This window comes from Citrus clementina, unplaced genomic scaffold, assembly GCF_000493195.1.
Source record: "Citrus clementina cultivar Clemenules unplaced genomic scaffold, Citrus_clementina_v1.0 scaffold_3, whole genome shotgun sequence".
Lineage (NCBI taxonomy): Eukaryota > Viridiplantae > Streptophyta > Magnoliopsida > Sapindales > Rutaceae > Citrus > Citrus x clementina.
This window is the reverse complement of record NW_006262339.1, coordinates 23,557,353-23,574,101: the sequence shown is the minus strand read 5'-3', so window position 1 is coordinate 23,574,101 and position 16,749 is coordinate 23,557,353. Positions and strand designations below refer to the sequence as shown.

General features: G+C 33.4%; 3 protein-coding genes across 4 annotated transcripts; 2 read left to right on the top strand and 1 right to left on the bottom strand.

Annotated features, from left to right (window-relative positions):
• Positions 1–670: 670 nt before the first annotated feature.
• LOC18048151 (licodione synthase) lies at positions 671–3,428 on the top strand. The gene is made up of 2 exons (XM_006441767.2): positions 671–1,641; positions 2,735–3,428. The coding sequence occupies exons 1-2, from the start codon at positions 757–759 to the stop codon at positions 3,359–3,361; spliced, it is 1,512 nt and encodes a 503-aa protein (XP_006441830.1). The 5' UTR covers positions 671–756; the 3' UTR covers positions 3,362–3,428.
• A 3,418-nt stretch (positions 3,429–6,846) lies between these two features.
• On the top strand, positions 6,847–9,293 carry LOC112099718. Its single transcript, XM_024187164.1, has 2 exons — positions 6,847–7,156; positions 7,264–9,293. The coding sequence occupies exons 1-2, from the start codon at positions 6,847–6,849 to the stop codon at positions 9,291–9,293; spliced, it is 2,340 nt and encodes a 779-aa protein (XP_024042932.1).
• Positions 9,294–10,509: 1,216 nt separating this feature from the next.
• LOC18048150 lies at positions 10,510–15,372 on the bottom strand. Of its 2 annotated transcripts, XM_024189097.1 has the most exons (15): positions 15,267–15,372; positions 13,843–14,577; positions 13,617–13,763; positions 13,130–13,474; positions 12,829–13,044; positions 12,610–12,675; positions 12,453–12,518; positions 12,296–12,333; positions 12,139–12,204; positions 11,803–12,047; positions 11,589–11,673; positions 11,435–11,514; positions 11,213–11,350; positions 10,874–11,133; positions 10,510–10,789 (listed from the first exon to the last, which is right to left on the bottom strand). In XM_024189097.1, the coding sequence occupies exons 2-9, from the start codon at positions 14,548–14,550 to the stop codon at positions 12,162–12,164; spliced, it is 1,629 nt and encodes a 542-aa protein (XP_024044865.1). In that variant the 5' UTR covers positions 14,551–14,577; positions 15,267–15,372; the 3' UTR covers positions 10,510–10,789; positions 10,874–11,133; positions 11,213–11,350; positions 11,435–11,514; positions 11,589–11,673; positions 11,803–12,047; positions 12,139–12,161. The 2 variants fall into 2 exon arrangements, with proteins under 2 accessions (XP_024044865.1, XP_024044864.1); XM_024189096.1 differs by having other exon boundaries at positions 11,435–11,673.
• Between the last annotated feature and the right edge of the window lie 1,377 nt (positions 15,373–16,749).

Sequence of the window (16,749 nt, the reverse complement as noted above, 5' to 3'; positions counted from 1 at the left end):
GTTCTATTGAAAAGTTTTTGTTTTATTTACCAATGATAAATTAATTTACTACTCATATATTAATTTACTTAATTTAACTTTCATTTATAAGTCTTATATTCTATTTACATCATTTACGTTTTATTTTACACTTAATGTTGATTTACAAATTTTATATTATACTTATAAGTTTTTGTTTTGTTTACCAATAATACATCAATTTACCATTCTTATGTTGATTTACTTATTTTACATTCTATTTATAAGTCTTATATTCTATTTCCACAATTTATGTTTTATTTTTATACTTTATATATATTGATTTACAAGTTTTATATTACATCTACAAAATTTTTTTGTTTACTGGTAATATACCAATTTAATATTCATATGTTCATTTACTTATTTTATCTTATATTTACTAATTTTATATTCTATTTACTCAATTTATGTTTTGTTTTGCAAAGACTTGAAAGTTCATGGGCAGAAGTTGCCGGCCTAACTAATGCATGGGCTGCCAATGTGCCCACATTTGCTAAGTCACTGCTTCTATAACTAGTCACTACTTACGTAACTTAAAGAGTAAAAGTAAAACACATGGGGTCTCATGAGTCATAATTTATTGTTATTTTTTGCATTATTTTCAAAAGGTATAATTACATTGAAAACAATATTAGGCATGTTGCTGAAATTTCCCATGATTGAAGCATCTATAAATGCATGTTGTCCACTCATCTCAATGGCAGTGACCAAGAAGCCTAGAGATCTTTTCTAGCCATGACACTTCAACCACTGATTTTTTATGCTTCCCTCTTCATCTTGTCCGCCCTCGTGCTGAAAGCCATCAAACACTCACGGCGACTGCCACCGAGCCCGTGGGCCTTGCCGATCGTCGGGCACCTCCATCTCCTCGGCCCTTCCCTTCACCATTCTTTTCACAAGCTTTCAACTCGCTATGGCCCCTTGATGTCCATACGCATAGGCTCTGTCCTAGGTGTTGTAACTTCTTCTCCTGATGTAACCAAAGAGCTTCTCAAAACAAATGATGTTACTTTTGCCGCCCGGAACAGCTCTGCCGCCATTGAATGCCTTACATATAACTCTTCTTTTGCTTTTGCTCCCAACGGCCCATATTGGCAATTCATGAAAAAGCTGACCACAGTTGAGCTCTTGGGCAGCAGAACCCTTCTCCAGTTTCTTCCTATTCGAACAAATGAGTTGCACGAGCTTATTCGGTTTCTATTTGAGAAGTCTAAATCTGGCGGAAGTGTTAATATTACAGATGAATTGTTGAAATTTACAAACAATATAATATCTCAAATGATGTTGAGCATTAGATGTTCAGGAAAGGGGGGCCAGGCTGAAGAGTGTAGAACCCTGGCTCGTGAAGTGACTGAAATTTTTGGCGAGTTTAATATCTCTGACGTTATTTGGGTTTTCAAAAGCTTTGATATTCAGGGTTTTCGCAGGCGATTCAAGGATATTCATCGACGGTTCGATTCGTTGCTGGAGAATATCATAACAAATCGTGAAAAATTAAGGAAGGAGAAGAAGGAAAGTGAAGAGAAAGTGAAGGATTTGCTTGATATTTTGCTCGATGTTCTGGAGAATCAGAATTCGGAGATCAAGTTAACTAGAGATCACATCAAAGCCCTATTTTTGGTAAGTCATGTTTCACTTGCTTTATTTATTTATTTAGTGTTATTAATGTTTTTGTTACGGCTGCTAAGTTACATTGTTTTTATCTTACAACTTACTCAAAATTAATTTTCCGTAAGTTTTTAATTGTTTGACAAGTAACAATTGAGTGATATTAAAAAAAAATTAATTTTAAGTTGATGTAAATTATAGTAGATGTAAGTTAGCAAGACTATTATTTATTATTATTATTTGATAAATGAGGTCTGTTCATTTGTTTAGGAATATACCATTTTTGTACTTTGGTTTCTTTTTCTATTTTTTGCGGTTCAAAAGCTACTGGATTCATATTACCTATATTTAATTTTACAAAGACGTCTCCCAAAAGATGCTTCTTAATCAATGCAAATTACCTATATTTGTCTCTTTTAACATCATCTTTAAAAATGGTCATTTATATTTAACTAATATATGTTGTCAATTGTACTCTGTCTTCATCGGTGTGGCATAAATGCATTAATTATTAATGTGTCATTAATGCAATTGACGGTGAAATGGTGTAATACTTTTAAAATAATTTGAGTAATTATTTACATTTTGGTGCTCCCATTCCTATGGACCTATTTAGTAGCTACCACATCTTAAGTGTGAATATGATCTAAGCCTATTAGAGGTCTCATATCTAAATCAAAGGTTTGTTTAATACTGAGGTGTCAAAAAGAAATTATAGTTGTGAAATAAAATTTGACATAAATATAATTTTAAATATATTTATGACAAAACTAGTAAATATTTTAAGTTTCTTTTTTTTTATCAAATAATTAGTGGATAAAATCGCCTTAACAAAAATTCACAACTATAAGTGTTTTCCATGATTTTTAAGTTACAACTTCTCAATAATAGTACCAAATGGACCATAAATCAAATCTTTAACAAAAGCATCAAGTTAAAAACTCTAACAAAAAAATAAATAATAAATAAATAAATCTTATCTTTATAACAATGAATCTCCTTGTACTAACAGATGTCTTGTTGCTTTTGATTAATGGGAAGCAACCCATATTTTTTTTAGAATTTTTTTACCTAACATGTAACATCTTTGTTGCTATCTGTCCAGGATTTCCTCACAGCTGGCACAGACACTTCATCCATGACAGTGGAATGGGCATTGGCAGAGCTCATAAACCATCCAATGGTGCTTCAGAAGGCACAGCAAGAGATTGATCAAGTTGTGGGAAGAAACAGGCTTGTTCAAGAATCTGACGTTCCTCATCTCCCCTATATTCAAGTCATCATTAAAGAATCATTTCGGATTCATCCACCAATTCCATTGCTTAACAGAAGAGCACTAGAAGACTGTAAAATTGGCAACTACATAATTCCTAAAGGAACTCTGTTGTTTGTGAACCTTTGGTCCATGGGTAGGGACCCCGAAACTTGGAAGAACCCATTGGAATTTCAGCCAGAACGATTCTTATCAGAGTCAAATAGTGAGATTGATGTTAGGGGATTGCATTACCGATTGCTGCCATTTGGAACTGGGAGAAGAGGCTGCCCTGGCCTTTCTTTAGCCATGCAAGAGTTGCCGACAACTCTAGCAGCTATGATTCAGTGCTTCAATTTCAAAGTAACGAGTCCTGATGGTGTGGTTGATATGTCTGAACGCCCAGGATTATCATCTCCAAGAGCACAGGATCTTGTGTGTGTGCCAGTTGCACGTTGTGCTCCTAGTATCGTAAATTAGGATGTGCGTTGAAAATAAAGTGTCTTTAGCAATGTTCAGTTAGTGTCTCTGTTTAATGTGTGGTTAACTCACCCTAGAAAATAAAAAAATCATATTAACTTTTTTGCAAGCACCATTTACACACTTTGTAGTTTACATACAATTTTTGACAATTAAAAATTAATATATATTTTTTTATTTTTAGGGTTAAATTGGTAATTTAATTATTTTATTTTTATTAATGTCGAAACAAAAAAATTATTATAAAAGGGTAATATTGTAAAAGTAAGCCAAAAGAAATAAAAAGTAACAATTTAATTTTTGACAATTAAAAATTAATATAATTTTTAGGGTTAAATTGGTAATTTAATAATTTTCTTTTTATTAATGTCTAAACAAAAAAATTATTATAAAAGGATAATATTGTAAAAGTAAGTTAAAAAAATAAAAAGTAACGGTAAGCGTATCAATACTTTAACGGTATGGATGTTTCGAGATATTTTTAAAAATATAGAGACTAAATGGACACTAATCTTAAAATACAGAGACTAAATGAGTTTTTACCCATACTTTGTATGTATATCTCTAACTCATAATGAAGAAGTATTGAATTGTTAAAATTTTACTGTAACTTGAGTTATATGCTATAGTTTATTGATTTCTCAAATAATCAAATTTTTCATAAGTATGAGTTTTCTCGAATTAATCGTACGTGTTCATTTAATTTCTTGCTACAAATTAATATCGTATCATTTTGGCATAGAAAGAGGCAACGAAGGAGCTAATCTTTAAAATGGAATAGCGACTAGAAAGAAAGCATAAATTGACGGAGACCATGATTCTTGAACAAAATGAATACTCAAAGCTATTGTCGTGCATGATGGGTAATTCCACTTTCCATAATGGCAAATATGTAGAAGAAAATTCTACATCTTTCGTTGAAATTCAAGAACTTGAACAATGTAGCGACATGGTGATCTTTGAAAATTTCTTATGGTCCACAATATGGCCACGTCTTAGGTTGAAACTCAAAAGACTATGATACTTTGCATGACTTCAAGATCAACGATTAGTGATCGTTGAAATTTCAACGGAAAATCTAGAATTTTCCTCAACGTGTTTGACATTGTGGACACCTAAACGATGAATTCAATTTTGGACCTAATTTGATTGATACGTTACCCATCATGCACGATAATTTCTTTGAAAATTCTTTTTTGTTCAAGAATCATAGCCTCAATCTATTTATGTATCCTTTCTAGTCACTACTATTAGGATAAGAAATCCTTAGCCCTATAAGAAAATTGGTATCATTTTATGACAAAAATCATTTTATCATGTAATTATAATGGAGTCGTCATAGAATTTTGATCTATCAAACTTTATTTTATCATGTAATTATAATGGAGTCGTCACATAATTTTGATCTATCAAACTATTAATGATGTACTTGTGATATAATATTTATTTATTAATAGTTTATGAAATAGAATTTTGATATCAACATGTTGACCATATTTAAAAGTAATTTTTTATTTTTTATTTTTTATTTTTATAATCAAAACGCGGCATTTAGATTATTGAAATGATTTTAAAAATAAATAAATAAAACGAAACACTGCGTTTAAGAAAGTGTCAACAAATGAAAAAATTTCTCAAGTCTCCCCATCATTGACATTGTCACTCTTACTCACACAGCACTCAACCCTGGGTTTTTTATTTAAATGCCCCCAATTCACCCTCAAATACCAAATTTATACCCTATTACATACATATACCCCATGAAGATAGGAAAAGTCAAAAATAACCTTAAAAAACCAAGAATTCACATCTTTTTTTTCCCCCATGGCTTCTCTTTTTCGGGCTTCTCTCACCATTCTCTATTTTTCTTCTCAACATTTCCCTCTTTATTTTCTTCTCTTCTCGCCATTTTCCCTCTTTGACAGTTTCCTTCTATCTCTCCATTTCATTATTTGATAGTTTCCTTACTTGACTTTAGCTCCAATACAAAGGTTTTTGATAAAAATAAACAGTTAAGAATGTGCATTATCAAGGTATGTTTGAAATACATTCTATTTATATGGTTAGGTTTTGATTTCATTTCATTATAAGTGTTCTTGCTAATGATTTATAAATTTTAGTAGTACATTATTTATTTTTTGTGCTTGCACACACACACTATTTCATAGAATGTAGGGATTTAAGACTACATTTAAGTTTTGAGTGATTGAAGAATCAGTACAGGAAGAAGTCGAGTACGAAGTCGGGTAAATCGAGAATTTAGTCGAGTAAGAATTGGAGATAAGTAAGTCGAGTATATGGTCGGGTAAGAAGTCGAGTAAGAATTGTAAAAGGGTCGGGTAAGCATATTAAATAACTCGAGTATATGGTCGGGTAAGAAGTCAAGTAAGAATATTAAATGAGTCGAGTAAGCATACTAAATAAGTCGAGTATGTGGTCGGGTAAGAAGTCGAGTAAGAATATTAAATGAGTCGAGTAAGAATATTAAATTAGTCGAGTAAGAATATTAAATTAGTCGAGTAAGCATATTAAATAAGTCGAGTATATGGTCGGGTAAGAAGTCGAGTAAGAATATTAAATGAGTCGAGTAAGAATATTAAATTAGTCGAGTAAGAATATTAAATTAGTCGAGTATGCATATTAAATAAGTCGAGTATATGGTCGGGTAAGAAGTCGAGTAAGAATATTAAATGAGTCGAGTAAGCATATTAAATAAGTCGAGTATATGGTCCGGTAAGAAGTCGAGTAAGCATATTAAATAAGTCGAGTATTAATGGTCAAGTAATAAGTCGGGTAAGTACATTGAGTTGAGTATTAATATTTTTAAAGAAGTCAAGTATGGAGTCTGGTAAGTTGAGCATTCAATCGAGTAAGAAGTGAAGGCAATTGAATAAGTCGAGTATCTAGTCCAATATAAAGTCGGGTATAAAGTCTGGTAAGTTGACCATCTAGTCGAGTAAGAAGTTAAGGCAATTGAATAAGTCGAGTATCTAGTCAAGTACAAAGTCGAGTATGAAGTCTGGTAAGTTGAGCATTCATTCGAGTAAGAAGTAAATGCATTGAATAAGTCGAGTATGTAGTCCAGTACAAAGTCCGGTATGAAGTCTGGTAAGTTAAGCATTCAGTCGAGTAAGAAGTGAATGCATTGAATAAGTCGAGTATCTAGTCGAGTACTAAGTCGGGAATGAAGTCTGGTAAGTTGAGCATTTAGTCGAGTAAGAAATGAAGACAATTGAATAAGTCGAGTATTTAGTCGAGCGCAAAGTCGAGTAAGTGGATTGAATAAGTATAGTAAGAAGTCGGGTATTTGATGAGTAAGAAATGAGTTGAGTAAGTCAAGTAAGAAGTCAAGTTAGTGTGTTGAATGTTGAGTATTAAGTCGAGTAATTTTACAAAATAAGTCGAGTAATAAGGTCGAGTAAGTCACTAGATCCATATTTTTTGTACTAAAATTTTTCTAATGATGGCAGTGTCTTCACTCATTAATGGCAATTGTACGTGTTCCTATATTGTATAATGGTGAATGGACTCAGGAAAATGGTGAATATAGATTAATCGGTACTCAGATACGGGGTATTAAAGTACCACATTCAACTACACTTGAGCAACTTGTCGAAAAAGTGGTAAAAGTGATTTCTATTGATCTTTCTGAATTTGTTATTAGCATGAAGTTCAAGTTCAAAACATCGTCAGAGCCTTTGCCACCTATGGAAATTTTGAATGATTGTGATGTAGAATTTTTTTTGAAAGAAGCTAATAGCGGTTTTAGAAATCCTCTATGCATCACTTATGAACGTAGGGTAATATAATCGAGCGTAATGGCGATATAAGGCAGAGATAGTCCACCTGCAGACACATTTCTTGGGAGGAGAGTCACTATTATCCAACCGTTGATTTATCAGCTTCCCAACCTGAAGTTGACAGAGTTAGAATAGAAGATGATAGTTTTATTCCTCATCCAACAGAGGTCCATCTTGATGTCGAAGACAGAATGATACCGGATATTGAAGCACGAACTGTCCATCTTGATGCCGAAGACATGACACTACCGAATATTGAAGCAAGAACTGATAGTCCACCGGTGTTGACCATAATTCAGCCACGGTGTAGTAACAACTATTTGCCGAGACTTGGTTTGCTGGCTAGTAGTAATTCAATAAGCACAAATGATTCGTTCGTTAGTGTTGATAATTTAGCATCAAATGAAGTTGGTGATGATAGCGATGGATTTATGGAAAGACAACAATTTTCTTCCAAAGAGGTCTTGCAAGGCAAGCTCAGTGCATATGCTATAGCAAGAAATTTTGAATATAAAACCTTTAAGTCTGGTAAGAATCTACTTGTTGTCACTTGCGTGGATAAAAACTATAAATGGCATCTTCGTGCTGTTAAGGTCAATAATTGTGGTATGTTCGAAATTAGGAAGTATTGCCATGTACATTCTTGTTCCCATGATGTCTTGAAGAAAGATCATCGCCAAGCTTCTGCGAAACTAATTGCCCAAAATATTCAGTTTAAGTATGATGGTTCATCTTCTTCATATAGGGCTGCAGACATTAGGCAGGATTTTCAGCAACAATATGGTTACGATATAAGTTATCACAAAGCATGGAGAGCAAGGGAATGTGCAATGCAAATTGTTCGAGGTTCACCTGAAGAGTCTTACAAATTGCTTCCACAATATATGGCAATGCTTGAGAAAAAGAATCTTGGGGCTCGAACTTTCCTTGAGATTGATAACACAAATCACTTCAAGTACTTCTTCATGGCAATAGGTAGTTCTTTGAGGGGATTTTCTTCTTCCATTAGGCTAGTTATTGCAATTGATGGTACCTTTCTCAAAGGAAAATATAAAGGAACTATGTTCATTGCCACATGCAAGGATGGTAACAATCAGATTTATCCATTAGCTTTCGGTGTCGGTGATAGTGAGAACGATGCATCTTGGTTGTGGTTTTTCACAAAGTTGAGGGAATCAATTGGGGAAGTTGAAAATTTAGTTTTCATTTCTGACCGCCATCCAAGTATTAAGAAATCTGTATCTACTGTGTTCCCGAATGCAACCTATGGAGTTTGTACATACCACTTAAAGCAAAACCTTAGGACTCACTTTAAAGATGTTGATGTTGGTGGTATATTTGAAGCGGCTTCAAAAGCTTATCGACTAACACACTTCACATATTATATGAATGAGATATACAAGGTCAGCGAAGCAGTTGGAAAGTATCTTGAGGAGGCAGGGATTGATAAGTGGGCACGTTCGCACTTTGATGGACGACGTTACAATATTATGAATACCAACATTGCTAAATGCATGAATGGGATTTTAAAATCTGATCGATTGTTACCTATTCATAAACTAATGGATGGGATAATTGACAAACTACGAGAGTGGTTTTGTAAGCGTCGTGAAGAGGCTGCGGCTACAAATAGTCGACTGACAAAATGGGCGGATAAGGAAGTGAGAAGTAGACAAATTGCCTCTCAAAATTTTCGAGTGATCAACTTAAATCTATATGAATTTATTGTTAAAGATGGTGATCTTGATGGGCATGTGAACATGTTAGAGAAAACTTGCACTTGTCGGGAATTCCAACTTGAACAATTACCATGTGTACATGCTGTGGCGGTGTGTAGGCATCGGGATTTTTCAATCTATGATTACTGCTCCCATTACTATTCAAGTGATGCATGGGTGTTAGCATATTCTGAGACTATTTATCCTGTTGGTCCTCAAGAGGGGTGGGATGTTTCTGGTGATGTATGTGCCCGCGAAGTACATCCTCCTCTAGAAAAGCGGTCAAGTGGGCGTCCAAAAAATAATAGAATACCATCTAGGGGTGAGGAAAAGGTGCCTCGTAAATGCAGTCGGTGTGGTGGTCGTGGATACAATCGACTCAAATGCATGACGCCAATGTCGTTACATGAGTGATACCTTGTTTTAAATTTATATGCAATGTAAGTGTCTCAATTCTTGGTATTCATTTATGTTTTATTTATTTCGTTAATGTTGTTTAAATATGTACTAAATTTAACATTATGTGTACAGGGCTTGACGAAGGATTTAGCTTGTATGTTGTCTTTAAATGGTGGCATCGTAGATTTTTGGGTTATGGCTTGAGTTCTTGGAGCAATTAAAGGACTATGCTAAGTCATTGTATAAGGATTTTCGTATTGAAATTGCAGAAGGATGAATTTACTAGTTGCTATTTAATGTTTCCTGGATAAAGATCAATTTACTAGTTGTTATTTACTAGTTGAAATTGTATAAGGATGAAATACAATTGTATTTAATGTTTCCTGGATAATTTAAAGTTGTTACAGATACTATTTCATGGTCAGTTATTGCAGATAATATTTAGTAGCTATTACATTTTTTGATAGATGATTACATATTGATACAATCTAAGTCGAGTATTCTCGACTTTTAACCCGACTTTTATATTATAGTCGAGTATTCTCGATCTCAATCCCGACTGCACTGAAAAAAGTCAAGTATTTTCTGTTATTTACCCGACTTCGATGAAAGTCGAGTATTCTCGACCTCATACCCGACTTTGATGAAATAAGTTGATTTTTCATTCAATCTGACGTAATGTTACATTAAAAGCCGAGTATTCTCGACCTCATACCCGACTTTGATGAGTCGAGAATTTTCATTCAATCTGACATAATGTTACTTTAAAAGCCGAGTATTCTCGACCTCATACCCGACTTTGATGAGAGGAGAATTTTCGTTCAATGTTAGAGAAGATTGCAATATAAGTCGAGTTTTCTCGACTATTTACCTGACTTCGATGAGGAGAAATTTTATGTAATGTTAGGCAATATTACACTAAAAGTCGAGTTTTCTCGACTGTTTACCCGACTTCGATGAGGAGAAATTTTGTTCAATGTTAGGCAAGATTACATTAAAAGCTGAGTATTCCTAACTTTGCTGAAGGAAGTCGAGAGTTAAGTCAATCAGAGGAGAATTTTTTAGGCAAACATACATTGAAGTATGGGAATCAAAATACCAGACTTTGATGAAATAAGTTGAGTATACTCGACTCTTTAGCCGACCTACATAAAAAAGTATAAAATTTCTTAGGAGACTTAATGCTGACTAAATAATAACAAAACCCAAAATATTTAACTTATTTCACACATTTACAACAATACAAGCCAGTTCATAAGGTTTTGATTAACATTATCCCAAAAGTTAAACTACAAACTAATACGAAGTCGAGTATTCTTGATTATCCAAAATAATGAACTTCTTGTCATCATCAATCGCACTCCTCTATCAACTTCTTGTCAGAAAACAACCTTGTTGCCACTTGTTTTCGGTATGAGTTAATGCTTGCTTGTGTACGAACGTCATATGGAATGTCTAGACCATATACAAGTGCCTCCAAATAAAACATAACAAAAACCCCACAATCATTGCTGCAAGAGATAAATATAAAGTGATAGTTATTTGATATTACATAACTCAAGAGATAATATAAGAGAGGCAACAATATTTCTTACTTGTTTTTTTGTTGTGGGATGTCTGAAACTCGCACAGCCTTCCACTTACGAGTTAGAGAATTATTATCAGAATGTGAAGTATACCATGAGATCCTATCTAGAATCAATGGCATCATAACTACAAACGGCAACAATTCCTTCTCAAATGCACTGTCATTCATATAATCTAACATAGAGTCATACACAAAAATTATCTCCTTTTGAAGGTCAAACTGTGCTAGTGCCCAATGATCTTGCTTAGGATGAAGCGGAATATATACCTACAGAAAAAACCATGTAAACCACTAAATGGAGAAAAAAAACTATAGTCAACATGTCAAATAAATATAAGCAACTTACTTTGGAAACATCTTTCCAATGAATAGCACAGTTAAGTTTTTCACCCTTGGCATAATCAACGACATAATTAGTAGCATTATTTGTCCATACTTTTTCAGGGTTGATCACGTAAACTGAATACAGATGCTCTAACTTTCGCTATCATTATAGAAAACAAAAGTGTAAGTGTCTTATATATTTTATATTTTCCTATATGTTTTATAAATGTAATAACAAACTTACTTGATATATAGTGTCCATTATGGCACAAGATGGGGAGTTGACCAAGCTATGTCGTTCAGCATAAAAAAAGAGTCCAAGTGCTGTAGATAATAAACAATAGTTATTATATGCATTGTTTAACATATTCATTAAAGTACCTAACAAAAATTATTACTGCGCTAGATATCCATGATCTTGGTTTGCATAATAGACGGAAGAAGTCTTTATCTGCGTCGTGGACGGGCCACCTTATTGTCAAACTACCATAAAAAATAAGAAATATTATTACATAGCAACTTGAATAAATATAATTAACCCTAAAACAAGAATAAAAGAAGAAATAAATATAATTAACCCGAAAACAAAAAAAAAGAATAAAATAAACTTACGGCTCCATATTGCCATCACGCATCCAATCATCAAAGTTTATTGGACCTTTTGATTCAGTTACTGCATCCTTTCGTGACTTCTTATAAGGGTCAGTGTAAGGTGTGCTAACATATACTGATTTTTTTCTCTTTTTTCTCAGATAATGTTGTTCCAATGGAACACAATCTTGTTCTTTGCATCTTTTTTTGTCGTGAGATTTGCTAGAAATTTCATCAGTAATGTTAATTACACTATGTACAGGTGGCTGTATTACAGGTAAATAAAACAAAATTTAGAATTTTGTATATAATTGCTAGTAACTTATTTTAACACGAACTAAATTTAAATTTACCAACCTCAACATCAATTTTATCGGCATCTACATGAGCAGCCCCTGCGGTTTGATGATCATGTGCAGATGGCTGTATTATCGATAAATACAATCAAATTTAGAATTTTGTACATAATTGCTAGTAACTAAATTCAACACGAACTAAATTTAAATTTACCAACCTCAACATCAATTTTATCGGCATCTTCATGAGCAGTCCCTGCGGTTTGATGATCATGTGCAAGTGGTTGTATTACGGATAAATACAATCAAATTTATAATTTTGTACATAATTGCTGGCAAGTAAATTCAACACAAACTGAATTTAATATTACGAACCTGATCATCTATTTTATCATGGTCTACATGAGAAGCCACTGAGATATGAGGATCATGTGCAGGTAGCTGTATTACAGATAAATATAACATAATTTAGAATTCTTTACATAATAGTAACCAACTGAATTTAACTTCAACTAGATTTAATATTACAAACCTGAACATCCATTTTATCTATGACTACATCAGAAGCCACTGAGGTAGGAGGATTATGTGCAGGTGGCTGTATTATGAATAAATATAACAAAATTAGAATTCGCTCGTAATTATTGTCAACTGAATTTAATTTCAATTTTTTTCTAAGCCACTGAAATAAATGTAAAAATATATAAAAAAAATAAAAATTGCTTCTAAAAGTGTTTAAAATGTTGCAAACCTCATCAGTGAGACTATCTTTGGCTGCATTAAAAGATGCTAGAAACTCCTCGAGTAACTTCGTCGTTCTCCATAAGTCTTTTGTAATGTTGTCAAGCTTTGCTTCCAACACATCAATCTTTTGCACCTTTTCCTCGATTTTGCTTAATCTGTCATAAATTTTCTGAAATGTTGGAGCAACATGATCGCCTATGGAGACACGACAAGACGGAGTGACCTACGAACATGTTTTAAGATATACTGCTAAGTTAATTTCATAAATAAAAATCTCAAAATGTCTTTAAACAAATCAACTAACTTACATTTTTGCTTGTTTTTTCGTGGAACGGTGTTGTCCTCTGAAAAGTAGGTGCATTACGTGGCGAAGGAAAAAATCCTGGGGAGGGTGCATTGAATGGTGTGTGTGAAATATCATCAGTGATGGTTGCATGCCTATCATCCATTACAACATCAACTTGTTGCTGCATTTGCACATTTGAATGTGCAGAATTTGGTTCGTTGTTAGGCTCATCACCACTCACAGCATTGAGTTCGCCAAGCTCTTGCTTCCACTCAATTTCCGAAGCCAAGAACCATTGCATGTAATGTTGTGCAATCTCATTACTTCCATCACTTCCGGTGGCATGCAATGTTGTCGCTACAGTAAACTATATAATATAGATGTTAATTAAATTATACCAAGAAGGTACTAATGCTTTAACTAAATAACTCAAGTTAAACTAAATAACTCAAGTTAAACTAAATAATTCATGTTAATGGTTCGCACTTAAATAAGAATGAAACACTTACGGTGTCTTCCTCTTTCAAGGCTTTATTAATTACATCAGCCATAATCTTGTTCTTACAGAACCACTTAAGAATTCTTGGAACCTTTAAATCACCCTTTTCGGTTGCAAATTTTTGGCCGAATTCAGAAATGACCTCGTATGTCCACACCTGCAATATTACAACACTACATCAATATCATATAAAATTCATGTGTTTATTATAAAAATAAATAAATAAGCATTCTCACCTGAAACGCAAATGGAAAACCATAAAGGCTGTATTTCTCTTCTGTGTTTGGATCTAATGAACCAATTCTTTTGCTTCTCCTTGTAACTGTGTTCTTCAAGCTTAACATTGTTGCCTCAAATGACAAGCGTCCCCATGGATAATTATTAAATTCTTTAAAGTTGTCTAATAGACGAATATGGAGGTCATCAATCTTATTCTTGGGCTCCTTTCCTAGCAACACAGACTCCAAGAAATATAGCATGGCGAACTTAACCATCAAGGTATCATCATTGGACTGGGCTATTGAAAAAGCTTTCTGTAATTGTTTTTGAGTAAATTCATGATTGCCCCCCATGAACACATCACATATACTATCAGTATTGTCTTTCTCATGTACTAGAAGATCATGTTCTTTATGGCATTTCAATCCCGTAATTAAGGCAAACTCAAGCATAGAAAATCTGCACTCTTTTTGTCCTATTTTGAAGTACATTGCCTTATCAGTTGATCTCACATATCGTAATAATAATGCATGAACAATTTGGCCAGCGAATTTTAGATCTTGAAGGTACACAAAATGACCAAAGCATGTTTCCTTAAACACTTCATATTGTTGCTCTGTGAGACGTTGCTTTATAAGTGAAAGTGCCTTTAGTGATGACATATTAGACACTTTTACTAAAACCGCCTTCTGATCGTCGTTATCTAAATTATCATCGGATGGCATGGTTTTTTTTGGTATATAGTCCAGAACCTACAGGATCAAGTAAAAAGTTTTATCTAGAGGTTAAATGAGTTATAAACTAATCATATGAAGCATGATAGTAAACAATTCAAATGTTATTAGGCTAATAACATGCCAACAACTATTTTCCAGCTCATAATTGAACTCTAACCCTGATTTTAGAACACAACACATATAGATTCTTACACTACAATCCTTAATTTCATAAATTTACAGAACAATATGTTTATAACAAAATTCAAAATAATAATCAATAAAAGGCAGATCCAATGAACACAATCAAATAACCTTTAAAATTGAATCATAATGTTTCAAAACTAAACACATCCTTTCTCCAACCGCAAAGCAAAAATTGGGAAAATTAACCCACATTATTCTTTAATCAACTTTTCTTTAACCACATTGTTGCCAAATCTTAATTGTTGCACTCAAAAAAAAAAAAAGAATACAAAATCCATAGAGGAAATAAAATAAATTTGAAGTTCTTCAAATTAAAATATGTTGTCTAACATTTGTTTTTGTATGTCTTTTCGTGATATATTGTATTACATTGTTTATGTTATACTTCTAATTCTTTCCATTTTCAGTAATCCCATAAATTATACCCAATTCACTAAATCACTTACTATTTTCAAGCAAAACCCTAAAATTTTTCTTTCAATATTTGTAGGAGAAAGAAGAAAATGAAAATTGCTTACCTAGTAACCAATGACGGAGGCAAGACAAGGTGGTGGTGACACAGCTGAGGCGATGGTGATAGCTGAAGTGCAGAATGGGTAGAGAGCCGCTTGTTCTTCAAGGAGTTTTCTCTCTTATTTTGTTTACTCGACTTTGTGATTTTGGGTGGGAATCGATTCTGTTTTGTTGGCTTTTATTAAGGTTATTTTTGTATTTTCCCTGATCTTTTTAAGTATATATGTGTAAAGCTAGCAATTTTAATATATGGAGGTATATTTTGGGTATTTTGAGGGAAACCAGGTATATCCCACGCAATTCGCCGCTCAACCCTAGCATAGATGCCCATCATCACTCTCAATCAATCAGCCACTACGTACACTACCCAAACCCTAGCCGGCGGACCGTTCCTTACCCTTGTTCAAACTGCCAGCGTTCAAATTTCCATTGAAGCCATTGTTTGAATTGCGAACTAAATCCTAGACTGAGATTCGTCGCTACTGTATCTGGGCTCTCCCTATTGAAGATTTTGGTCCTTTCAGCGAACCATTTGCAAGGTAAATGCTTAGTTTCTGTATTTGATTCTAGAATGCATGCTTTAGGGGAGAAATTTGTTTGTTTATGAGAAGAACTTGATTCGATCTGCCCTTGAAATTGATTGGGTCTTCCACATGAGCTTTGATTTTCATTATGTTGCCAATTTTGGTTAGTAATTGGTTATCACAACTAAGAAATTGTTTGATTTTCTTTGCCACATAGCCCATTGTTTGAATTTAGAGAAGATGTTATATTTTTAATTTTGGTTAAGTGGTGTGGCTTCATTGATTTGGGAAGTGCCGTGGAGACGTTATGTGGGTAAGCATACTGTGCGAGCAACTATGAAATGCTAGGGATATATAATTAAAAGAAGACTAAAACTGAAAGACTGTGTTTGTTTGTTTGTTTTGTATGTTAATTTGTTTCTTCGCCTTCTGCAATGAATCTCCATGCATTTGAAGTTAGTTTCTTTCTTTCTTTTTTCTTTTCTTTTTTTCTTTTGTGTGTGTATTTGTTTGTTTGCTTTAGGGTTCTTCCTAAGAGAAGCATCAAAGTAATAGAGGACTGAAGCTGAGAGGGCTTTATATATATCCACATCCATCCATTATTGCTTCTTTTCTGATCTTAGGTACATGAGGTTTGCTTTTCTTTTAGGATGATTATCTATGGTCAGAAAAAGACTATATATTTTGTAATATTAGATTCTACACTGCATGAACAATTAATTATTTGTTCTCTTTCAGAAAAATATCCAACTGGGACAATGTTGTGTTGGCTTATGAGCCAGTTTGGGTCATTGGTACCAGGAAGGTTGCAATCCCTGCTCAGGCTCAGGAAGTAAGTTTAGGTTTATGTCTTATTTAATTTGATGTTTCAGTTACAATGATCTTCGTGCTTATAAGAATGATATGACTATCCTTATTGGCTTGCTATCAACATAAATATTGTTGGATTGATTATGAGCTTGTT